General features: G+C 45.4%; 1 protein-coding gene and 1 long non-coding RNA gene across 2 annotated transcripts in view; both read left to right on the top strand.

The window, feature by feature from the left end:
- LOC135084817 (ATP-dependent zinc metalloprotease YME1L) overlaps nucleotides 1-23103 on the top strand; it is a 32166-nt gene extending 9063 nt beyond the window's left edge. The window contains exons 5-16 of the mRNA XM_063979558.1: nucleotides 1774-1906; nucleotides 4211-4313; nucleotides 5322-5532; nucleotides 6184-6284; nucleotides 7089-7217; nucleotides 8592-8755; nucleotides 12062-12227; nucleotides 14260-14342; nucleotides 16275-16375; nucleotides 17952-18103; nucleotides 22053-22159; nucleotides 22953-23103. Of these exons, the coding sequence (XP_063835628.1) occupies nucleotides 1774-1906; nucleotides 4211-4313; nucleotides 5322-5532; nucleotides 6184-6284; nucleotides 7089-7217; nucleotides 8592-8755; nucleotides 12062-12227; nucleotides 14260-14342; nucleotides 16275-16375; nucleotides 17952-18103; nucleotides 22053-22159; nucleotides 22953-23103 (1601 nt within the window). The remainder of the gene's footprint in view (nucleotides 1-1773; nucleotides 1907-4210; nucleotides 4314-5321; nucleotides 5533-6183; nucleotides 6285-7088; nucleotides 7218-8591; nucleotides 8756-12061; nucleotides 12228-14259; nucleotides 14343-16274; nucleotides 16376-17951; nucleotides 18104-22052; nucleotides 22160-22952) is intronic.
- Nucleotides 23104-23625: 522 nt separating this feature from the next.
- On the top strand, nucleotides 23626-25104 carry LOC135084987 (uncharacterized). Its single transcript, XR_010259985.1, has 2 exons — nucleotides 23626-23683; nucleotides 24968-25104. It is a non-coding gene; the product is annotated as an uncharacterized LOC135084987 (long non-coding RNA).
- The last annotated feature ends 947 nt before the right edge of the window (nucleotides 25105-26051 follow it).

Below are 26051 nucleotides of genomic sequence, written 5' to 3'. Positions count from 1 at the left end.
AAACAATTTAGTTGTCCTTAAAAAAACGGTCGCCTAGCTTTCTCCTCGCCACAGCAATGCTAGTACAAAATATGTCGATGTTAGTCTCCTTGACAAATTCGTTCAAGTTCCTACTCGCCCGCCAGAGAAAACTATTTTGCCTGTAGTTAGAGTCTACCTTGGGGATGTATAGTGGATCATTATTGCGCAGAATTCTTTTTGGAGCATTAAATTGAATGTTAGCTAGGAGTTCAGAGCAGTCAATCTCAGCTGTGATAACTTTTATAAGATATGTGATATCAGATATTTCACGCCTAATGGCAAGAGGAAGGATGTGGTGCCTTTTACAGATGTTAGAGTAGTCCGACGAACTATACTGTGATCTGGTACGGTAACAAATAAACCTTATAAACTTTTTCTGGACATTCTCCAAGCGAGAGACGTATGTTTGGTACCTAGGGTTCCAGATCTGCGACGCATACTCAAGGTGACTACGCACAAATGTGCAATATAGTATTTTAAGTGTCTTTACCTTGTTAAAACAGACTGAGCTACGCATTACAAAACCGAGAGCCCTTGACGCCTTAGCTACTATGCTATCTATATGGTCATCAAAAATCAGTTTGGAATCGTGTATCACTCCCAGATCGCGAATGGATGTCTTCCTCTGTAGAGTTTGGCCACCCATGAGGTATGGATACAATTTAGTATTTAGCTTGCGACTGAAAGTTACAATAGAACATTTGGAGGGGTTGAGATCCAGTTTATTGAACTTACAGTATTCAACCAGACGTGACAAGTCAGCCTGTAGGGCAGCTGCATCCCGTTCCGACGCAATTGTGGAGTAGATTTTCATATCGTCTGCGAAGCAGAGAAGGCGGGAGGAGTGCAGACAAGAGTTAATGTCGTTAACAAATATGACAAACAACAACGGGCCCAGTAAAGATCCCTGAGGAACGCCGCTAGGGATGGGTATCCAGCTGGAAATGTAATTGCTCACCACCACAGCCTGAGATCTATTTGAGATATAAGATGCGAACCATCTAAGAAGGTCACCTCTGATTCCAATCATTTGAAGCTTGTCCAGAAGAAGGTTGTGATCGATTCGATCAAATGCTTTTACTGTTTATATATGTATAGTTTATGTAATTACTTCTACTGTTATTATTTTTTTTGTAAAATCTTATAATCGCAAGTAACACATCATTTTTTTATTTAAAATTACAAAATAGAAAATTATAATTTACTTGTATTTATCGATAATAGGAAACCGCATTAGAACACGAGCACGGCACTATGTTACAACCGGCACATGCGGCCGTACTGTGTATTGTCACACGACAGTGGATATCGGAAGAAATTAAATACATTGCGCAGTAGTTGAGCATGACATAAAGTGGTTGCAAACTAAATCGTCAATGTACAAGTGTGTTAGAATTTTTATCACCACTGATTTCGATATCGCAGTAACTGTTACGGCACTGAATTCGTTCGTAAAAATGTTTAGTTTTTTTTATTTATAAGCAAAATACCAATGGATTTGCAATACTTACATGTAGTAAATGACTCCATTGTTCCTGTAGTTCTTCGTTTCACTTGTTTTATTGCACGTAACGACGCATTATCCAAAATATCGGAGAACATTTCCTTAGTACGACTGAATCGCGACTAACCTAGCTACGCGGCTGATGTTCGTTTCTGGGCATATCGCGGAGACACGCGCCACGCCCCCGTTTCACATCTATTCCCTTCTATGATCTGAGGTTTGACCATAACTTTTGACCGTTGTTTCAGGTTCGCACCCAGACAACGTGCGCGGCACCAAAGCCTCCAAATACCTGAAGCTGGTGCAGCAACTGCTGACCATCGTGCTGTTCCTGGCCATCTTCGTCAGCCTCATGGCGTCCGTCAGCGGGACAGTCTTCCGGTAACTATCATTAGCGGTCGCAGCTTCCGATTAGCATCAGAGTATGAGAGCATCGAGGGGAGAGGGCAGGGGAAGACAGCCAGTCCCCCTGTGAAGCCTTTAGCCTTTGTGTCACCAGCCTCATACGGCTCCGTCAGCGGGACAGTCTTCCGGTAACTATTATTAGCGGTCGCAGCTTCCGATTAGCATCAGTATGAGAGCATCGAGGGGAGAGGGCAGGGGAAGACAGCCAGTCCCCCTGTGAAGCCTCTAGCCTTTGTGTCACCAGCCTCGTACGGCGCCGTCAGCGGGATAGTCTTCCTGTAACTATCATTAGCGGTCGCAGCTTCCGATTAGCATCAGAGTATGGGAGCATCGAGGGGAGAGGGCAGGGGAAGACAGCCAGTCCCCCTGTGAAGCCTAGAGGCTGTGTCACCTGCCTCATACGGCTCCGTCAGCGGGACAGTCTTCTGGTAACTATCATTAGCGGTCGCAGCACTCGCAGCTTCCGATTAGCATCAGAGTATGAGAGCATCGAGGGGAGAGGGCAGGGAAAGACAGCCAGTCCCCCTATGAAGCCTCTACCTTTGTGTCACTCACTACACGGCCTCCGTCAACGGGACAGTCTTCCGGTAACTATCATTAGCGGTCGCAGCTTCCGATTAGCATCAGAGTATGGGAGCATCGAGGGGAGAGGGCAGGGGAAGACAGCCAGTCCCCCTGTGAAGCCTCTAGCCTTTGTGTCGCCAGCCTCATACGGCTCCGTCAGCGGGACGGTCTTCCGGTAACTATTATTAGCGGTCGCAGCTTCCGATTAGCATCAGAGTATGGGAGCATCGAGGGGAGAGGGCAGGGGAAGACAGCCAGTCCCCCTGTGAAGCCTCTAGCCTTTGTGTCACCAGTCTCGCACGGCTCCGTCAGCGGGACAGTCTTCCGGTAACTATTATTAGCGGTCGCAGCTTCCGATTAGCATCAGAGTATCGAGGGGAGAGGGCAGGGGAAGACAGCCAGTCCCCCTATGAAGCCTCTACCTTTGTGTCACTCACTACACGGCCTCCGTCAACGGGACAGTCTTCCGGTAACTATCATAGCGGTCGCAGCTTCCGATTAGCATCAGAGTATGGGAGCATCGAGGGGAGAGGGCAGGGGAAGACAGCCAGTCCCCCTGTGAAGCCTCTAGCCTTTGTGTCACCAGCCTCATACGGCTCCGCCAGCGGGACGGTCTTCTGGTAACTATCATTAGTGGTCGCAGCACTCGCAGCTTCCGATTCGCATCAGAGTATGAGAGCATCGAGGGGAAAGGGCAGGGGAAGACAGCCAGTCCCCCTGTGAAGCCTAGAGGCTGTGTCACCAGCCTCATACGGCTCCGTCAGCGGGACAGTCTTCCGGTAACTATCACTGGCGGTCACATTCATTGGCGTTCCGAATGGCACAACGCAACGTGTTGAAGGCATATACCCTCACTCTCAGAAATATGTAGTATTAAGCTCGTGTTCACCATCAATCCCTAATTTTATTAAGTGACCCCTATTGAAACAAAATTCCTGTGTGTTAGGGCTTACTTAAAAATTAGGGTTTGATGGTGAAAACGGGCATTATTCTCCTGCAGTGGACAGAATAGATCACAGCAAATTACACTGGTCGGTCAGTAAACCGCAATAGATAGGTTAACAATATCCCAAATCAAATAACAATATTAGTCTAATGCCAAAGACCGAGTAGACCGCATCAGATTACCCTGGTCTACTACAGTAGACCGAGTAGACCATAGTAGACACAGGCTTAACAATATCCCAAATCACAAATAGTATTAGTCTACTGCAGAAGACATCAGTTTACGCTGGTCTTCTGTAGTAGACCGAGTAGACTACAGTATAGTGCAAGGCCCAACAGTGTCCCTATCAGAAATAATCAGTTTGGTTGGTAAAACATGCGCAGGATTCAGCTAGGCAACCAAGTGGAGGTGGACCCGGAAGACATATCCGTCACCTTCGATGACGTCACTCTCTAACAGAATAATATCAATCTCCTGCAGTAGACCGCAATAGACCCAGGCTAAACAATATCCTAAATCAAATTACAATTAGTCTAATGCCAAAGACTGAATAGACCGCAGCAGATTACGTTGGTCTACTACAGTAGACCGAGTAGACCATAGTAGACACAGGCTTAACAATATCCCAAATCACAAATAGTATTAGTCTACTGCAGAAGACATCAGTTTACGCTGGTCTTCTGTAGTAGACCGAGTAGACTACAGTATAGTGCAAGGCCCAACAGTGTCCCTATCAGAAATAATCAGTTTGGTTGGTAAAACATGCGCAGGATTCAGCTAGGCAACCAAGTGGAGGTGGACCCGGAAGACATCTCCGTCACCTTCGATGACGTCAAGGGAGCTGATGAGGCGAAGCAGGAACTGCTGGATGTTGTGAGTATCCTACTTTCACGATAAAGCATTTGACACACTGGATGCGTTCTGGGGTCTGCGGTCAAATGACCGCAACCCGCACCTCTCAGTTTATGCCCGCACTGTCTGATCGCTACAAATGTATAGAGACCGATAATATTGTTCACACACAATATTTATTTATTTATTTATCTTTATTAAAGAAACATACAGCCTTGTTTGACACATGCAGCTTAAACTTAAGTGGGTTATACATTGGCCTTTAAAGTTTCTAAAGCTAACACAAGCATTAATAATATAATAATAATATATTTATTTAATGTATCCAGAGTTACAAAAATATGCTTAAGTAGCTACATAAATGTATAAACATAATCAACTAACTTAGGTCTAAGCAAATTATGAGAGGTTTACGATGACAGCTGTACTAGTATGCACTGTGTCACAGCTGTCAGCGTCTTCCACCTTCAAAGTTACAATCAGAAGTTAGAAATGCTTACTTTGGGGCTATCTGGCGCTGTGTGAATTTGTCCAAAGAATAATAAAAAAAAATCATACTTAATGCGGTCTGCGTTCACTTTAGAGACCGTAAAACGCATCCAGTGTGGTAAGCCACACTGGATGCGCATATGTGTTAAAGGGCTATTTTCCTGTAAAGTGGAGACGAGATGTGTAAGCAACCAATATAATTTTATTATTTTGAACGTCTTCAGTGGTGGTTGGTTGAGCAAAGTTTCGCCCCGATTGGTAGAATTAACCCTACTCGGTATGCCACTCGTCACGTCTCGCCTCCTCTCTGGTTTGGTGGAAAACGGTTTAATGCCCGTTTTCACCATCATTCCCTAATCTTTAAGTGACCCCTTAGAAAATAATATACCTGTTAAGTGTTACATAAGGGGGTCACTTAAAAATTAGGGATTGATGGTGAAAACGGACAAGACTACTTGATGCCTTAAACAATACATCACCTTTTACGTCTTGTAGACTGAAATAAATGATAATTTTCACCTTATTTATCCTTCTCTACAGGTGGAATTCCTAAAATCCCCCGAAAAGTTCTCTTCTCTAGGGGGCAAGCTACCAAAAGGAGTGCTGCTAGTCGGTCCTCCTGGCACCGGCAAGACTCTACTAGCTAGGGCGGTGGCTGGCGAAGCGAGGGTGCCTTTCTTCCATGCTGCAGGACCAGAATTTGATGAGATACTGGTCGGCCAGGGCGCTAGAAGAGTTCGGGATTTGTTCAGTAAGTGTTTATAGCTCCTAGGGAGTTATGAGCGCCTGGTACTTGATGCCTTAAGTGTAGTTTTTCGAGAGCAATAATTGGGAAACTAGCTGAGTCCGGGATTTGTTTAGTAAGTGATATACCTTCTAAGTAGTTATGGGTGCCTGGTACATCATTCCAGAGTAAGTTTGGTTTAGTTGAGAGCGAAAACTTGGTCCTCACTTGGAACCAAACTACTAGTGAGTCCCTGGTACCTGAGTGGAGATTTTCAGGAACATGAATTGGCCTTTACTGGAAGAATCCAGGAGTTGTTCAAGGCTATACCTTCTAAATTATGGGTACCTGGTATTTCTTACTTGCCAAGGCTCGTTTGAAAGCGAAAATTGGACTTTACCAGAAGCCATAATGCTTAAATCAAATCCTAAAAGGGTGAAAGGATGCAGCTAGTTGGATTTCGTGGCACCGGCAAGACAATCGAGGTGAAGGTTGCGGGATGGATCTAGACTCGGTCAGCGCAAGACCAGCCGTTCTGGTAATCCTCGTGGGAGGCCTTTTTGTCCAACTGTAGTAGTTTGGTTGAAACGATATGAGAAGCATAATTATAATTTTGGAACGTGTATAAGGGCCTAAGTACTGATTAAATTATTTGATTTGATTTGAATTTGTCTACAGAAGCGGCGAAGGAGCGCGCGCCGTGCGTGATATTCATCGACGAGATTGACTCCGTCGGTGCTAAAAGGACCAACAGCGTACTGCACCCGTATGCCAACCAGGTGAGATAGATACTTCACTCAATACTTTATCGCCTACTATGTGGACTTACACCCGTATTCACAAACGATGCTTGCTTAAGTGAAGCAGCATAGACTCTGTGATTGGTTCGTGTGTGACCCTGTGCGTCCACGCGCTATGTGAGACCTCAATGTAATGTTTGTGAATACGGGCGTCAGACCCTTATTTACCTCATCATCATCGGTTAACTGCTCAATATAGCCATCCGTAGTTCCGTACGATAGCCAAGTTTCAAACCTGCAGAACTTTAAGTATGTATAGTTTTTTTTATGCATGACACAAGGAAGGTATTTGACCGCAATCGCACCTGGTGTTAAGTTAGCGTCAATTAGTTTTTGTTACCCAATCCCAAAGTAGCCGGAAGTTCGTCATATTTTATGGTTGTGTTGTCATCTTTTTGGCCCCTTTGGTTGTCACGAACTATACTTACGAGCAAAATTATGGAATCACCCTCTTGTGTTTTGTTTCCAACGATCTGAAGAACTCAATGACTATCTATGCATCTATGGTATCAAGTTAAAGTTTGTATTGTAACCTTTAAACTGGTACCATTTTTAATTTAATCTTCATAGTCGTTTAGCTACAAAGATTACTCAAAACGAATGGGGTGATTCCATACTTTTGCTCGCGAGTGTATTTGACGCTAACTGTACTTTGTCATCATAAGCACTATCATTCATCATTGACTCGCCTAATTCCACTGCTAGGAGTAGCCGAACTCAGTTTTGACATCGTACTTTAATACGCACCAGAGAGGATATTATTTATTGTGTGTTTTCTTCCAGACGATAAACCAGCTGCTATCAGAGATGGACGGCTTCCACCAGAACGAGGGCGTGATTGTTTTAGGAGCCACCAATCGTCGAGACGACTTGGATCAAGCCTTACTGCGGCCGGGACGATTCGACGTCGAGGTACGTATCCAGAAAAACTTTGTTGACCAGCGTTTTGGAGACCATCCAATAAAATCAGACTTTTTTTTATCCACAACGAGGAAGCTCTTGGCCTGTATCTCACCTGATGGTAAGTGATGATCAGGCCGAAGGTGGAAGCGAGCTTCGCCCGGAATCCTCAACCACGGAGAAACTGGCTATCTTACCTCTAACTGCCGGAACACAACAATGCTGTTAACATTGTTGTTATGACGACAGACATGTTCTGGGACTATTTTATTTTTAATACCTTGTTTGTACCACATGAAGCAATAAAGATATTATGATTATGATTATGATTATGACTTAGGTAAGATGGTGGTAGCTAGCCAGGCGGACTTAAGGCAAGCCCTACCACCAACCAAACCGAACAGAAAAATCTGCCCCCACTGGGAATCGAACCCGGGACCTCTGCGACTGAAGCAGGTGGTCTTACCACTAGACCACAGAGGCTTTCTTTACTGGCCACCAGACACTTTCTGGTGTCTGAGAATCCATAGGCAGCTGGTGGGTTAGGCGTGAAAGTGATAGAACCTCCTGCGGTGACTTGAAGTTGACTGCGACTCATTGGAGCATCATTCGAAAACCTGGAACCCCTACTCCCCTTAGGCCCAGAACAGACGGTGAAACGCAACTGCAACGAAACTGCAACTGCTAGTTACTTTTGAGTTGCATCTAAGTTTCTGCCATAGCGTCCGTTGAGAGACCACACATGACGCGACCAGTTTGAAACTTTCAGTTTCAATTTAATTCATCAGAATCATCCGAAAGTTGCAGTTTCGTTGCAGTTGCGTTTCACCGTCTGTTCTAGGCCTTAGTGTCCATTGGAGACAGAAGACGATCAAATTGTAGCCTTCTCTAACCCTTTGCCGATGCCGAAGCAAAGACGTGTTTTGAGTCGTCGCGTTTTAATTGTCCTCTTTGCCACATGACGTCTTCTCAAACGAAAACTTTCATCATCATCATCTACAGGTCCTACTGAGAGACTTTTTTTTGTCCTACCTTCATTTTACCTAGTTTTTTTAAGTTTACCTATTGCACTGTAAATTGACTATGGTGAGAATAAAAAGTTATTTATTTATTTATTATTATTATTATTTCAGTTATAGTAAGTCCACTACTGAACATAGGCCTTCCCCAATGATTTCCACAAAGGCCGGTTGGTAACGGCCTGCATCCAGCGCCTTCCTGCTACCTTTACGAAACCTTTAACTATGCTTCATTTATTTTATTTTATTTATTTATTAGGTATATACTACAGTTGACAATCGAGTTTTGTTAGTAGATACTTAAGTACACATGGTTAGTAGTTAAGAGCTAGATTGACAACCTAATTGTATACACATACATTCCCAGGTGAACGTGCCGACTCCAGACTACAGCGGCCGCCGGGACATCCTACAGCTGTACCTCGCGCGCATAGCGGCGCACCCCGGCGTCGACTGCGACGTGCTCGCTCGAGGCACCACCGGCTTCACCGGCGCCGACCTCGAGAACATGGTCAACCAGGCCGCGCTCAAGTGAGTCCAGCGCACAGCGGCGCATCCCGGCGTCGACTGCGACGTGCTCGCTCGAGGCACCACCGGCTTCACCGGCGCCGACCTCGAGAACATGGTCAACCAGGCCGCGCTCAAGTGAGTCCAGCGCACAGCGGCGCATCCCGGCGTCGACTGCGACGTGCTCGCTCGAGGCACCACCGGCTTCACCGGCGCCGACCTCGAGAACATGGTCAACCAGGCCGCGCTCAAGTGAGTCCAGCGCACAGCGGCGCATCCCGGCGTCGACTGCGACGTGCTCGCTCGAGGCACCACCGGCTTCACCGGCGCCGACCTCGAGAACATGGTCAACCAGGCCGCGCTCAAGTGAGTCCAGCGCACAGCGGCGCATCCCGGCGTCGACTGCGACGTGCTCGCTCGAGGCACCACCGGCTTCACCGGCGCCGACCTCGAGAACATGGTCAACCAGGCCGCGCTCAAGTGAGTCCAGCGCACAGCGGCGCACCCCGGCGTCGACTGCGACGTGCTCGCTCGAGGCACCACCGGCTTCACCGGCGCCGACCTCGAGAACATGGTCAACCAGGCCGCGCTCAAGTGAGTCCAGCGCACAGCGGCGCATCCCGGCGTCGACTGCGACGTGCTCGCTCGAGGCACCACCGGCTTCACCGGCGCCGACCTCGAGAACATGGTCAACCAGGCCGCGCTCAAGTGAGTCCAGCGCACAGCGGCGCATCCCGGCGTCGACTGCGACGTGCTCGCTCGAGGCACCACCGGCTTCACCGGCGCCGACCTCGAGAACATGGTCAACCAGGCCGCGCTCAAGTGAGTCCAGCGCACAGCGGCGCGACATCCTACACACCTGGCGCGCATAGCAGCGCAGCCCGGTGTCGACTGCGACGTGCTGGCTTGAGCACATGGTCAACCAGGCCGCGCTCAAGTGAATCCGCTATGGCTCCTCAGGCCTCTAGCGCCTTGGTACTTGCGGCCCCGGCAACGAGTGGCAACACCGGTTTTAAAACCGGCTAACAGCATCCCGGGTTCAGATTAGAAAGACCGCCAGATTCAGACCCAGAGGTCCCGGGTTCGATTCCCAGTGGGGGCAAAATTTTCTGTGTGGTTGGTGATACTGCCACCATCTTGCGTTGTTGTGTTCTAGCAATTAGATCGCTTCCACTATCGGTCTGACATTCACTTTAAGGCGAGATTTAGGCCAAGAGCTTCTACAAAAACCTGGTACCTGATTGTGATCACTACATAATTTTAAGATCAAATCAAATAAGTTTATTTGCAGAACAAAATGTCATGATAATACAGGTATACAGTATCTGAGTCAGTTCCAATTTAGTCCAGTCATTTAAGCTTAAATTAGGTAAGAATCTCGGAATTAGAGATACCCAGCTGTAAGTCTGTAAATACTTGTATATTGACACCCTAAAAGTTGTCTCAAAACCTACATATGGTAGGGTGTAAGCAACTATTAAATTTTAAGGTCAAAGGTCACAAAAATCGGTTTTTTGCGTTTTTTTTTGGAAATATCTCATTTCCTATGGGTTTTTTGCTATTTGTATTTATTATCAATATTGTAGAATACTAAATTCTCTACAAATTTTGTTTAAAAATTTTTTTTATACGGTGAACCGTTTTCGAGATAGAGGGCGGAGAGCGCGCGGTCACTGCATCACTTCAGGTCAACTTAAGCGGTTTAGGTTTTTCATACAAAAGGATTTTCCCGCTAATTCCCGTGGGAATTTCGGTAATTACTTGTTGTAAATAAGCTTTAAGTTTACTAAGGTACCTACATGCCAAATTTCAAGCGTCTAACTTCCGTTAAGCGTTTAGATTTTTCATACAAAAGGATTTTCCCGCTAATTCCTGTTCCCGTGGGAATTCCTAAGTAAACTATAACCTGCCCAGGTGTATGAAGAATAATTGTACCAAGTTTCGTTAAAATCCGTCGAGTAGTTTTTGTTTCTATAAGGAACATACAGACGGACAGACAGACAGACAAAAATTTTACTGATTGCATTTTTGGCATCAGTATCGATCACTAATCACCCCCTGATAGTTATTTTGAAAATATATTTCATGTATAGAATTCTGTCCGTCTGTATGTTCCTTATAGAAACAAAAACTACTCGACGGATTTTAACGAAACTTGGTACAATTATTCTTCATACACCTGGGCAGGTTATAGTATACTTAGGAATTCCCAAGGGAACAGGAATTAGCGGGAAAATCCTTTTGTATGAAAAATCTAAACGCTTAACGGAAGTTAGACGCTTGAAATTTGGCATGTAGGTACCTTAGTAAACTCAAAGCTTAGTTACAACAAGGAATTCCCGAAATTCCCACAGGAATTAGCGGGAAAATCCTTTTGTATGAAAAATCTAAACCGCTTAAGTAGACCTGAAGTGATGCAGTGACCGCGCGCTCTCCGCCCTCTATCTCGAAAACGGTTCACCGTATAAAAAAGTTTTTAAACAAAATTTGTAGAGAATTTAGTATTCTACAATATTGATAATAAATACAAATAGCAAAAAACCCACAGGAAATGAGATATTTCTAAAAAAAGCGCAAAAAACCGATTTTTGTGACCGTTGACCTTGAAATTTAATAGTTGCTTACACCCTACCATATGTAGGTTTTGAGACAACTTTTAGGGTGTCAATATACACGTATTTACAGACTTACAGCTGGGTATCTCGAATTCCGAGGTGAACTTACTATAATGACTGGACTAATTATGTTCTACCGGGGATTGTACCGATAGATAGCCAATCTAACCAAATTTTTCTGAAATGCTATGTTGCCCTACTGATTTAGTTTAGACACTGCAACCTTATAGTGTCTTTCAGACTTTTTTTTGTGCATTATGTAAATGCTATGATGTCCTGGTAATATTCTAGATATGAGCTATCCTGGTACTAGCTATGAGCTTCTGGATTGACTAAAATTAACTGTATGCGCCTGGTACTACGAATGAATCTCCCATCAAAAAATCTCATAGACTTATGCGTCTCATATTACTTCTAAGGCATTGGTTCCCAAAGTGGGGGGCGCGCCCCCCAGGGGAGGCGCAAAGACCTTTAAAGGGGGGCGCGGGCTATCTGTGTACTTTAAAAAACCTGCGATCGCTGAGAGAATGCATTCCAGACTGCTCGATACGACCAACAAATAATCTTGACTGGAAGAGAGGGGACGCGGAATTTTTTGTATGGTCGAAAGGGGGCGCGTCTCAAATAAGTTTGGGAACCAATGTTCTAAGGTATGACAGATTTCAAACCACCTCCATTTAATTTTCCAAAACGTCATCACAATCCTCTCTTCTAGGGCGGCGATAGACGGCGCGAAGATAGTGACAATGAAATACCTGGAAGATGCACGAGACAAGGTCCTCATGGGGCCTGAGAGGCGCTCGCGGCTGCCTGATGAAGAGGCCAACACCATAACTGCTTACCATGAAGGTGGGCATGCGGTGGTGGCTTACTATACCAAGGTAAGTGCCCTTTCCCATGGCAAAATACGCTGTACGCCACCAAGGTATGGTAGCTAGAATACCTCTTTGAAAGTCATGCGGTCCTGGTACTCAAGACTATTCACAAGGTGCTGATGGGGCCTGAGAGGCGGCACCATAACTGCCTACCATGAAGGTGGGCATGCGGTGGTGGCTTACTATACCAAGGTAAGGCAAGAGAATACCTCTTTGAAAGTCATTCTATCCTGGTACCCTTTTCAGTCCTTGCTGCAAAATTGGTGGCTGGCATAAACATCACTTTAGGTTGTGTGGTCCTGGTACTTCTTTGCTGTAATCAGTCCCCTGCAGTAAGTGGTAGCTGCAAGGAATACCTCTTGGAAAGTCATGCGGTCCTGGTACTTCTTTCATCATCATCATCATCATTTCAGCCAGAGGTCATCTACTGATGAACATAGGCCTCATGATTTCCATATCGCGCGGTTGGTAGCGGCCTGCATCCAGCGCCTTCCTGCTATCTTTATGAGGTCGTCGGTCCACCTTGTAGGTGGACCTCCCACGCAGTTTTCCGATACGTGGCCTCCACTCCAGAATCTTGCTTCTTGGTACTTCTTTGCTTCTTGGTACTTCTTTGCTGGCATGTAATAAATCCTATGCAGCCTACCAGAGGGCATGCAGTCGTGGCTTAATACACCAAGGTTAATGGCTGCAAGAATACCTCTCTGAAAGTCATACGGTCTTGGTACTCAAGACTATTCACAAAGTCCTCATGGGGCCTGAGAGGCGCTCGCGGCTGCCTGATGAAGAGGCCAACACCATAACTGCCTACCATGAAGGTGGGCATGCGGTGGTGGCTTACTATACCAAGGTAAGGGTACAGAATAATAATAAGTACTACCAGGCCTGTTCATCTCCGCGAGTTTACATCGAAAACAAAACACGCACGATTGCCCCCTACAAGAGTACTATTCGACAAGGCCTCACATACGAGCGAACATTGACTCACGCACGCGTATTCTTGTGTATGATGGAAGAAAATAAAGAAAATGGTGTACTAAATACTGTGCAGTATTTAACTGCCTAAATAATAATAAAAACACAGAATGTACTTTTTTAAGTTGCCTCAAGACACTGAGAGGTAAATAAGTAGTTAATATTATTCATGATAATTCATGCTAAATCATGTATTTCCTCCGCCATTTTCTGCAGATTGGCACCTCACGTCACATCATTTTACCGAAGTCAGCCCTATAGCTTCGGCGCAGTACCGATCACTGACGTTTGTCAACAAAACTTCTGACAAACTTGCTTGACTCTTGAGACAAGCTAAATTACACCATATTGTTAATGACATTGAGCATACATTTTTTTAAATACCTTCGCGAAGTAAAACTTCTGTACGTAGTACTTATTATTATTCTGTGGTACTACGTACAGAAGGTTTTCTTCGCGAAGGTATTTCAAAAATGTATGCTCAATGTCGTCAACAATATGGTGTAATTTAGCTTGTCTCAAGAGTCGAGCACCGTTTTCTTGACATACGTTAGTGATCGGTACTGCGCCGAAGTCATAGGGCTGACTTCGGTAAATTAATGTGTGACGTGAAGTGCCAATCTGCGGAAAATGGCGGAGGAAATACACGATTAAACATGAATTATATTTTGTTTCTATCATTATTCAGGCAGTTAAAATACTGCACAGTATTAATTACACCACCGTTTTTTTCTACTTTCCATCATACATAGTTTATTGTCTTTACAATGCAAATGAGTGAAAAATACACGTGCGTGCGCTCGTGAGTGTCCTGTCGATTAAATATCCCAGGAAGTGCCGTCGCACGTGATTTGTTTTCGATGCAAACTCGCCGAGATGAACAGGCCTGTTAAGGGCCCTTTCCCATGGCAATGTGTCAAGTGTAACGCTGTACGCCACCAAGGTAAGGTGGCTGCTAGAATACCTCTTTGTAAATCATAAGGTCCTGGCACTTCTTTGACATAATCCTGACTCAAAAAATAATCAGTTTCATACATTGCTACATATTTATTTATTGTTTCAGGACTCGCACCCGCTACACAAAGTGACGATCATACCTCGAGGGCCTTCATTGGGACACACAGCGTACATACCTGCTAAAGAGAGGTACACTAAATTTTTTTCCGCCATTTTCCGTTTTAACATTAATCATTGTGTTAGGAGTAGAGATGGGCCGACTAGTCGCCGACTAGTCGGGAAAGCCGACTATTCGGCATCATTTGTAGTCGGCCGACTAGTGACGACTATTCGGCAAAATATGCCGATTATAATCGGCGCATTACAAAATTAAATATGTAACTGAAATAAAACTCATAATCACTAAGATTATTATGAGGTGGACCAAGGGCGTTTACCTAAACCACTAAAAACTGCATAAAATCAGTAAGTGGTTTCACCTGATTTAAAATTTTGGCAAGTGGAGAGGAATCAGTGGGCCTAGGATGCGTGCCGCGGTAAGCGCAATTTTGCCCATACATTTTGACGTCGATAAGTGAGAATAATATCACGGCGCGCATTCTAGCCCAGCAGGAGGCGATCATATTGTCACCTCCTCTGACCACTCGAAAATTATGACATCTACCTTAGGTACTGTTAGGTGATTTTGTAATGTTGCTTTTTATTTTTTTCTCATATAAAAGAAATATCATTTCTCAAGAAGTTACAGAGGGTGGCCCATTAAATTTCCTTTAAAATGCAATAGTTAAAGTTGTACAAAAATTTACAGTTTTCGCTTCCTTTAAATGAATTTTCTTCTGGGCCACCCTGTATTTATCTCTTTAGAAATCTAGATATTCATTCATATTTCTTTAAGAAAATCTAGATATTATTCTTCGGACAAGTAGGTATTAGAATGATCGGCATTGCCGACTAGTCGGCCGACTAATCGGCAATTTTAAAACCGATTAGTCGGCTAGTCGGTTAGTCGGCAAAGGCCATAGTCGGCCCATCACTAGTTAGGAGGTACTAAGTTGTTGGTCAGCTGGTAATAATTAACCACTGAGTTGAAGAATAACTCACTGCGAAGGCCCATTTTCCTTCAAAGCTGAGAAAAAGATGTGTTTGAATAATCAATCAATTTCCTAACTAAAGCTGAGCGGAGAGTTGCGGAAATAAAGGCACAGTATTATCAGTTATAGCACAGAATAATAATAAGTAGGTACTACGTACAGAAGTTTTACTTCGCGAAGGTATTTAAAAAAATGTATGCTCAATGTCATTAACAATATGGTGTAATTTAGCCTGTCTCAAGAGTCAAGCACCATTTTGTTGACAAACGTCAGTGATCGGCACTGCGCCGAAGCTATAGGGCTGACTTCGGTAAAATGATGTGACGTGAGGTGCCAAACTGCGGAAAATGGCGGAGGAAATGCACGATTTAGCATGAATTATCATGAATAATATTAACTACTTATTTACCTCTCAGTGTCTTGAGGCAACTTAAAAAAGTACATTCTGTGTTTTTATTATTATTTAGGCAGTTAAATACTGCACAGTATTTAGTAGGTTCCTACACCATTTTCTTTATTTTCTTCCATCATACACAAGAATACGCGTGCGTGAGTCAATGTTCGCTCGTATGTGAGGCCTTGTCGAATAGTATCCTGTAGGTGGGCCATCGTGCGTGTTTTGTTTTCGATGTAAACTCGCGGAGATGAACAGGCCTGGTTATAGTATAATATCTATTTCTTTTACACCGTCATAAAGAGAGAGAGAGAGATACTGTCACGGTGACCAAAGTCACCCGTGCGCACGCGCCATATGAAATCCCATTGATCCCTCGTTTCTTCGCTTTGGTGGAGATTCTTATGGCCGTTTTCACCATCAATCCCTAATTTTTAAGTGACCCCTATAGTTACTCAAACAGGAATTTTGTTTACATGGATGTCACTTAAAAATTGTGGTGAAAATGGGCATTAGATTCTTATTCCTATTCCGACACACATCGTTAAATCATTTGCGAATGACCTTCAACACATAGTTTTGTGCATCTTTGCAAACATCTTGACACAGCTATTTATATTTATGTGTCGTCGCCAGATACCACGTGACGAAGCAGCAGTTGTTAGCCATGATGGACACGATGATGGGTGGCCGCGCGGCCGAGGAGCTCATCTTCGGGCCCGACAAGATCACCTCAGGTATGCGCTTAAATTATCTAAATGTATCCCAAAGTAAAGTCCAGTGACCGAGCAGATAGAATTTTGTCCAATGACCCCAAGCTACCCATCTTTATCGCTCGCGCGTAATTATATTGCTGTCGCGACTGTGCGACGGGCGCCCGCAGTGAGTGTGCGAGCGCGACAGCAACATAATTACGCGCGAGCGATAAGGATGGGTAGCTTGGGGTCATTGGACGGGATTCTACGTGCTCACGGACCAGGCTTTATACAAGCACGATAGCCCAATGGTGAAGGGGTCGGACTAGCCGACTCGTGATGCGAGCAACGCGGGTTCGAACCCACTCGTAACACAAGTATTTAGCCTACCACGAGGGGTTAACGGGATTATTAGTAATTTATAATTGAAAAAAAAAACATCCATACGTAATTATTTTCTGTCTGAACTTTTTCTAAAAATATAATTTTAATTTTGAATGCATTTATTGTTGCACTGGAATACTGGATGCGGTCAGGTCAAATGAACGCAGTCCGCACCTGTCAGTTAACGTTCTTTGCTCGTGCTCGCAATCGCAGATCGCATCAATACAAAAGTGCACCAAGTCAGAACGTTTTTGAGGAGGCGCACACCGTTAATTTTTAGTTGGCCGATAGTTGTGCCCGATTTTCAACCGGCTTCAAAAAAAGGAGGAGGTTCTCAATTCGACCCGTATGTTTTTTTTTCTATGTTTGTTACGCGATAACTCCGCCAATTATGAACCGATTTGAACAAATCTTTTTTCGGCGTATAGGTAATACCTCAAGGGTGGTCCCATTTAAATTTAATAATAAAAAAAACAACCCCCAAGGGTGGAAAATTGGGGATGAACTTTTTTATACGCAATATCTCCGCCGATTATAAACCAATTTGAACGATTATTTTTTTGTTGAATAGGTATTATCAAAAGGGTGGTTTCATGCGAATTTGAAGAAAATATTTCACCCCCAAGGATGGAAAATTGGGGATGAACTTTTTTATACGCAATATCTCCGCCGATTATGAACCAATTTGAACGATTATTTTTTTGTTGAATAGGTATTATTTGTGTTCACGCATTTGAAGTCGGTTATAATTTGTATGAAGAATCGGCCAAATCGAATCGGCGTAGTGTGCGCACTCCCATACATGCCCATACTGATCAACTGCCCGACTAAACTATCGGCCGACGAAAAATCAACGGTGTGCGCCTATTCTTACTCTTACCTCAACCCGTCTGGCCAGCGTGGGAATGTAGGCTAAATCCTCATTTGACGTTTATTATTAGAGAAGATCAGGAAGGTCGTGCAGTGGAGACTGACACCCGTATTAACGTGATTGGTTCGTGTGTGACCCTGTGCGTCCACGCGACTGTGAGACCTCAGAGTAATGTTTGTGAATACGGGCGCAAGAACCTGCTAGGCTAGGATGTGCACCATGATAAAATCTTAACGATTTTAGATGACAAATGTATGGGCTTATCGTGCAAAATCGTTATGTCTAGCTAAAAATTTTTGTGGTTCGCATCCTAGGCCTGCTGATGTTGATCAGTTTTGATAAATGTATGTTTGTTTTCCACAGGTGCGTCATCCGACCTGAAGCAAGCGACGTCCATAGCGTGCCACATGGTCCGCGAGTGGGGCATGAGCGACAAGGTGGGGCTGCGCAGCATGGAGCCGCCGCGCGGCGCGCTGGCCCCCGCCGAGGCGCTGGGGCCCTACACCAACGAGCTGGTGAGTGTGTGTGTGTGTGTGTGTGTGAGGTGAGTGAGCGTGCGCGTCATCAGACCTGAAGCAAGCGACGTCCATAGCGTGCCACATGGTCCGCGAGTGGGGCATGAGCGACAAGGTGGGGCTGCGCAGCATGGAGCCGCCGCGCGGCGCGCTGGCCCCCGCCGAGGCGCTGGGGCCCTACACCAACGAGCTGGTGAGTGAGAGTGAGTGTGTGTGTGAAAGAGAGAGAGAGAGTGTGTGTGTGTGTGTGTGTGTGTGTGTGTGTGTGAAAGAGAGAGAGAGAGTGTGTGTGTGTGTGTGTGTGTGTGTGTGTGTGTGAGTGAGAGTGAGTTTGTGAGTAACAGTGTGTATGTGTGTGTGAGTGAGTCTGAATGTGTGTGTGTATGAGTGAGTGATTCTGAGAGTCTGTGTGTGAGTGTATGCGTGTGTGTGTGTGTGTGTAAGTAAAAGTGTGAGATTGAGTGTGTGTGCGAGTGGATGCGCGTGTGTCTGTGTGTGTGTGTGTGTGTGTGTGAGTAAGAGCGAGTGTGTGTGAGGTGAGTGAGCGTGTGCGTCATCAGACCTGAAGCAAGCGACGTCCATAGCGTGCCACATGGTCCGCGAGTGGGGCATGAGCGACAAGGTGGGGCTGCGCAGCATGGAGCCGCCGCGCGGCGCGCTGGCCCCCGCCGAGGCGCTGGGGCCCTACACCAACGAGCTGGTGAGTGTGTGTGTGTGAGTGTGTGTGTGTGAGTAAGTTTGTGAGTAAGGGTGTGTGTGTAAGTGAGAGTGAGTGAGTTTGTGAGTAAGGGTGTGTGTGTGAGTGAGTGAGTTTGTGATTAAGGGTGTGTGTGTGAGTGAGAGTGAGTTTGTGAGTAAGGGTGTGTGAGTGAGTGAGTGAGTTTGTGAGTAAGGGTGTGTGAGTGAGTTTGTGAGTAAGGGCGTGTGTGTATGCGTGTGTGTGTGTTAGTGAGAGTGAGTGTATGTGTAAAGTCCAAAACCGAAGCCTCGCAGAAGTCACCGTTCGCGCGGACAGACACCTGACACGTCCGTTCACCGTCAATGCCAGGAGGGAAGAGGAAATATTCATCATCATCATCATCATCTCAGCCACAGGACGTCCACTGCTGAACATAGTCCTCCCCCAATGATTTCCACAAGATAAAAAAACTCATAAAACTCATTTATTTTTGTAAATAGGCTTTTAAAAAGCACTTTTACACGTCCCAGTATTAACCCTACCACTGCTTCGAGACAATAAATGGGCCAGTGGAGGAGGAGGAGATATTAATATTAATGTGAGCGCTTTGGATCTATCTGTAAGCTCACTTGCATTTTAATTAAATAAATTAATTAATTAATTTGGACTTATTATTAGAGATGAAACGGATATCCGGCAACTATCCGGTAGGCCGGATATCCGGCCTGAATTTACTATCCGGCCGGATACCGGATAGTAGCTCACTATCCGGCCGGATACCGGATATTAAAAAACTACGAAAATTTCCTATAATAAAATGAAATACATTAATCTTTGAGTTAAATATCAATAAAATGGCTTATAATAATGACGGTTTTTATTAGGGTTCCGTAGCCAAATGGCAAAAAACGGAACCCTTATAGATTCGTCATGTCTATCTGTCTGTCCGTCCGTAAGTCACAGCCATTTTTTTCCGAAACTATAAGAGCTATACTGTTGAAACTTGGTAGGTAGATGTATTCTGTGAACCGCATTAAGATTTTGATGCAAAAATAAAAAAATTATAATAAATATTGGGGGCTCCCCACTACACCATACTTAGAACTGAAACTCAATAATTTTTTTTCATCAAACACATACGTGTGGGGTATCTATGGATAGGTCTTCAAAAATTATATTATTATCGAGGTTTCTAAAATATTTTTTCTCTTAACCGAATAGTTTGCGCGACAGACGCTTCCAAAGTGGAAAAAAGTTGTTCCCCCCCTCTAACTTCTAATATAAGAAAATGAAAAATCTAAAAAAAAAACATATGATGTACATTACTATAAAAACTACGAGATCTAGTAAGTAGTTTTTTTTAATACCTCGTAAATCGTAAACCGCTTATTACCGCGTAATCTTTCATACAAATAAATTAAAAAAAAAAATTCATAAATCAATAGTACGGAACCCTTTGTGCGTGAGTCCGACACGCACTTCGCCGGTTTTTAAAGTCCAAAAAGTTACAAAAAAGCCATATTAGGGTATTTCGCCAAAACAGTAAATTTTCTGTGTCCAGGCAGGCGAACACATGTTTTTTTATATCTATATGTATAAAACTATTTTTATGGGAAAGTTCATCAAAAGTTTTATTTGTTTTTGCTATTACAATAGCAGAAACTACAAATAATACCGTAGAAAAACTTAATCAAAAGTCGTTTTTCTAATTTCCTTGCTATGTCCATTACTGTTGTTTGCCAAAATGAAGGCACATTATAACAAATTGAAGCGTTATTTCATTCTAACAGCACTCTCTTCACATTTGAGAAACGTTTGGCTTTTGGAAAATAAAAACTTTAAATGTCAAATACTTAAAGGAAGGAAATAAAGTGAAGTTAAGTTCTTGTCCGAGTCAAAAGTATAATTTCCCTGGGTCTTCATTTCGACCATTGTAGTAACGAAACGGAAGAACTTAGAATGTAATGCACTGCACCGTTACACTCGGCCATTTCGTCCCAAGAGGCCATCGAGGCAGGACAGTACTTCGTTGATCAGTTTCGCGACAAATTGCATAAGTAGGTCCCTCCTTGGGTTTTTGTTTACTAAAAAGTCAATTTCTTTGGACGGTTTTTTGCAGCTAAACAATGGATTAATTTTATTGTTTATTTACACAGATGTAGTGTCTGTAGGGGTAAACCCATGATTTAAATAGTAAATGCATAGGGTAAATAGGTTTTTGTCTGTGGTGTCTTTTAGGCATAAATCTAATTTCTTTGGTCCTAATTTCCTTGTTTTCCGTGGAATAAAATGGCCTAGGAAATTATAAAAGACCATTTTTAATTCGGCGTAAAGTCAAATTTTGAGTATTTCTTTATTAGAATTAGTTTAAAATTTACATTTTAAAAAATGGGTATCAGAATAGATATAAAACAACTTGTTTTTAACTCTTAACTCAATCTACTGCATTTATCTTCCTTAGTTGTGTAAAAAGGTCGTAATGATACCATAATCATTGGTATGTTTGCTTGCGAAGGTACACAAAAATGGGTCGAACAAAAAAAAAAGCTAACCACAGAAGAAAACTTAGAGAAAAAAATATTTATAATAATTTCCTTGGCTACCAAAAATTCATGACCTTATAACTTTGTTTCTAAAACGAATTATGACACCCCTTTTAGATATATTAGCTTAGTTTTTGCTACTTAATGCAATGGGAAACTAAAAATAGTTAAAAACAAAAAAAAAATTCATACCAAGGAAATTAGGCAAAATTGACCATTTTTGGCGAAATACCCATTAAGGCCTAAAAAAACTGATTTCTAATGACGAATACATAAATTGTAAATATATTTTAATGTCGAAATATTGCCAAATAAAATGAGCGATCTTTTTTCACTGATGGTCTGATGACATGATGCAGTTCAGTCAGATTACGCAGCAAGTAAACTAATTTAATTTTCGCTATTCAATCACATACTCACAATGGCAACCGAAATCGCCCGAATTGATCTGCCCCTTAGACGAGTGGCAAAATCTGACATTCGCTATTCGGACGAATTCGATTTTCGAAAAGTGTGACTTATCTAGTCTACTAGACCCACTGATCGCGTTCGAAGCACCTGTGCGGCGCTAAGCTCGTCACGACATGTAACAAGACAATGGGCCAACTATCCGGCCGCCGGATATCCGGCTATCCGGCCAAGCAGCTCGCCGGATATCCGGTATCCGGTATCCGGCCAAACAACTATCCGTTTCATCTCTACTTATTATACAATGTCTGCATTGCAGGTTGACGGCGAAATCAAGAAGCTTCTATCGGATAGTTACGAGCGTGCAAAAGCGATCCTTCGGGCGCATGCTAAGGAACACAAGGCGCTTGCCGACGCGCTACTCAAGTAAGTTGCGGTTAATACAGCTTGGACTCTCAAAGATGACTAACGCCCGTATTCACAAATATGAAGTCTCACAGTGCGCGTGGACGCACAGGGTGACAGAGCTCTATTCAACGCTGTGCGTTGGATTTGCTGCTTCACTTAAGCAAGCATTGTAAATACGGACGTAACACACAAACACGGTCTTATAGGCGCGTGGACACACTTAAAAACCTATTCATATGCATACTTGAGTAGCGAAGTGACATACATGAACCAATCACCATTCAACGCTGTGCGTTCAACTTCGCATAGCGTTGCTGCTTCACTTAAGCAAGCAAGTTGGTGAATACGCGTGTCAGTTACTTCTGCCTTTTCTGCCTTTTGCCCTTGCCAAGCTATATTTGGGACGTTTATAAGCGCCTACGTACTGGATAAATGAATTGATTTGATAATTTAGCCTCCACTGCAAGAACACAACCGTCTTTCGCTCATTCGTTTCAGCCAAATTATGAGATTATGGTCTCTGACCTTTTTAGAGTAGGCGCACACCGTTGATTTTTAGTTGGCCGATAGTTGTGCCCGATTTTAAATTGTATGAAGAATCGGCCAAATCGAATCGGCGTAGTGTGCGCACTCCCATACATGCCCATACTGATCAACTGCCCGACTAAACTATCGGCCGACGAAAAATCAACGGTGTGCGCCTACTCTTAAAGTGAGAGAGAGGCATTTACCTGTAGGATTTAGATTATGTACCATCTTAGTCAAATACCTGCAGCTGCCTTGTTCTGCATAAAAAAAACTTATCTTTCAGATACGAAACGCTCGACGCGGAAGACATCAAGGCCATAATGAACGGCGACAAGGTGAAGGTGGAGCGACAAGGCCGCCCCGCCAAGGACGCCGCCGCCGCGCCGCAGCCCGCGCCCGCCGCGCCGCTGCTGCCGCAGCCGCAGCCCGCGTAGGTGAGTGGGGGACAAGGTGGGAAGCGACAAGGTGGAGGGGACAGCGACAAGGACGCATCGCCGCGCCGCAGCCCGCGCCCGCCGCGCCGCTGCTGCCGCAGCCGCAGCCCGCGTAGGTGAGTGGGGGACAAGGTGGGAAGCGACAAGGTGGAGGGGACAGCGACAAGGACGCATCGCCGCGCCGCAGCCCGCGCCCGCCGCGCCGCTGCTGCCGCAGCCGCAGCCCGCGTAGGTGAGTGGGGGACAAGGTGGGAAGCGACAAGGTGGAGGGGACAGCGACAAGGACGCATCGCCGCGCCGCAGCCCGCGCCCGCCGCGCCGCTGCTGCCGCAGCCGCAGCCCGCGTAGGTGAGTGGGGGACAAGGTGGGAAGCGACAAGGTGGAGGGGACAGCGACAAGGACGCATCGCCGCGCCGCAGCCCGCGCCCGCCGCGCCGCTGCTGCCGCAGCCGCAGCCCGCGTAGGTGAGTGGGGGACAAGGTGGGAAGCGACAAGGTGGAGGGGACAGCGACAAGGACGCATCGCCGCGCCGCAGCCCGCGCCCGCCGCGCCGCTGCTGCCGCAGCCGCAGCCCGCGTAGGTGAGTGGGGGACAAGGTGGAAGGGGCAGAGACAAGGTGGAGGGGGAGCGACAAGGTGGAGGGGCAGCGACAAGGTGGTGGGGCAGCGACAAGGTGGAGGGGGCAGCGACAAGGTGGCGGGGTAGCGACAAGGTGGAGGGGGAGCGACAAGGTGGAGGGGTAGCGACAAGGTGGAGGGAGAGCGACAAGGTGGACGGGCAGCGACAAGGTGGAGGGGGCAGCGACAAGGTGGCGGGGGTAGCGACAAGGTGGAGGGGGAGCGACAAGACAAGGTGGAGGGGGAGCGACAAGGTGGAGGGGGCAGCGACAAGGTGGAGGGGGCAGCGACAAGGTGGCGGGGGTAGCGACAAGGTGGAGGGGGAGCGACAAGGTGGAGGGGGAGCGACAAGGTGGAGGGGGCAGCGACAAGGTGGCGGGGGTAGCGACAAGGTGGAGGGGGAGCGACAAGGTGGAGGGGTAGCGACAAGGTGGAGGGAGAGCGACAAGGTGGACGGGCAGCGACAAGGTGGAGGGGGCAGCGACAAGGTGGCGGGGGTAGCGACAAGGTGGAGGGGGAGCGACAAGACAAGGTGGAGGGGGAGCGACAAGGTGGAGGGGGCAGCGACAAGGTGGAGGGGGCAGCGACAAGGTGGCGGGGTAGCGACAAGGTGGAGGGGGAGCGACAAGGTGGAGGGGGAGCGACAAGGTGGAGGGGGCAGCGACAAGGTGGAGGGGGCAGCGACAAGGTGGAGGGGGAGCGACAAGGTGGAGGAGGAGCGCCAGGGCCGGCCCGCAAAGGACGCCGGCCGCCGCCGCGTCTCAGCCCGCGTAGGTGAGTGGGAGACAAAGATGAGGGGGCAGCGACAAGGTGGAGGGAGAGCGCCAGGGTCTCCCCGCCGCGGGCGATTGATAACGATAGGCTTGAGAGCGAAATTAATAAGGAACCTGTCAATTAAAAGGGATTAACAATGAGTAGAAACTTGCTTGTGAGTGGGGGGAGAGCTGTTTTTAAAACCACAATGTCTTGGCCTGCATCTCAAGCCAAGACATGGGGTATCAGTGATTCGAGGGGCTTAACAGCGAGTGAGGACTTTGTCAAGATTAACTAAGGCCGAGTTTCACTAACTTACTTGCGTAACCATGACAATAACCAGTGCTTTTTGTATGGAGTTTGACAGAATTTTGACGTTTGTTAAAGCTAAAGTAAGATCGTGCCTCAGCCTTACTGTCTCTTATAGGGTTAATTTAGTTCTTCTTTTGTATCTAATTCGTGTATTGTCCAGTAAAGTGGCTCGTTTGTTCCAGGCCGCAGCCCGCTAGTCAATCATCAGTGAACGTACAAATCAACAGAAAGTGACTCTGAAAATTTTGCAGGCCGTCTCCAACAATGCAATGTTTCATACAATTAATTGAATAAAAATAAGTAAAATCTGATTTAATTAGTGAGAGTTTCTTTTGTAGATTGCTCGTGGCTTGCAGACGCGATATTATGTGTGTTATAGGTCGAGGGTTTAAATCAGTCAGTGCCTGTGGGTCTAGACAAAGTGCAAATTATAATCGCAAACTAGTCGATAAGTGGTCGAAAAGCCCCTTTTTTGTATGGAGTTTTGACGGATTCGATTTTCGATTCGATCAAAAAGTGCGTTTTGTCTAGGGGGGCAGATTTGTATGCTCTGTCACGTCAGAATTATCAATGTTAAGCCGGCAATACACGGACCGCTTGAAGCAGTCAGGGTCGACAGCTTCAAGCTGCGACTGCACAGCGAACTGCAGAGTTCTATGGACGCACTTACACGAACCGCTCGAGCGGTTGCAACTGATTCGGGCGGTCGACAGCACGGTGAATTTTCATCATTCTGGGAGTGGGTAGTCAATGCGAAAAAACGCTCAACGGTTGGAATGTGCAGGTGTCAAAATGTCCATACGGACCGGCTGTTAGTGTGGCAAAAAGTATGAACGTCTAAATGAGCAATGGTTAAAATGATCTGAAGTTAAAATGTCTTCGGGTTTATTCGAACAAGCGTCTTATTGTGTAATAGCTAACGTGAACACGTGTTTAAATGCATCAAGGTAAAAATGACCAAAAAAACTTTATTGACTAGACTACAAGAACATTGAACATTTTGACATTCAATTTTATGAATTTAATCATGAGCACAATATATCAGTTGATCATTTTATCTATCACACCTTTTGTTGTACTTGTATTTTGTGATGTGTACCATTTGTAACTAAAGCTCTGTAACCATGGTAATGATGTACATTTTGACACTGGGACTTTTAGACGTTCATACTTTTTGCCACACTAACAGCCGGTCCGTATGGACATTTTGACACCTGCACATTCCAACCGTTGAGCGTTTTTTCCCATTGACTACCCACTCCCAGA

This window comes from Ostrinia nubilalis, chromosome 27 (genome assembly GCF_963855985.1).
Source record: "Ostrinia nubilalis chromosome 27, ilOstNubi1.1, whole genome shotgun sequence".
Lineage (NCBI taxonomy): Eukaryota > Metazoa > Arthropoda > Insecta > Lepidoptera > Crambidae > Ostrinia > Ostrinia nubilalis.
This window is presented reverse-complemented; position numbering and strand designations above follow the sequence as displayed.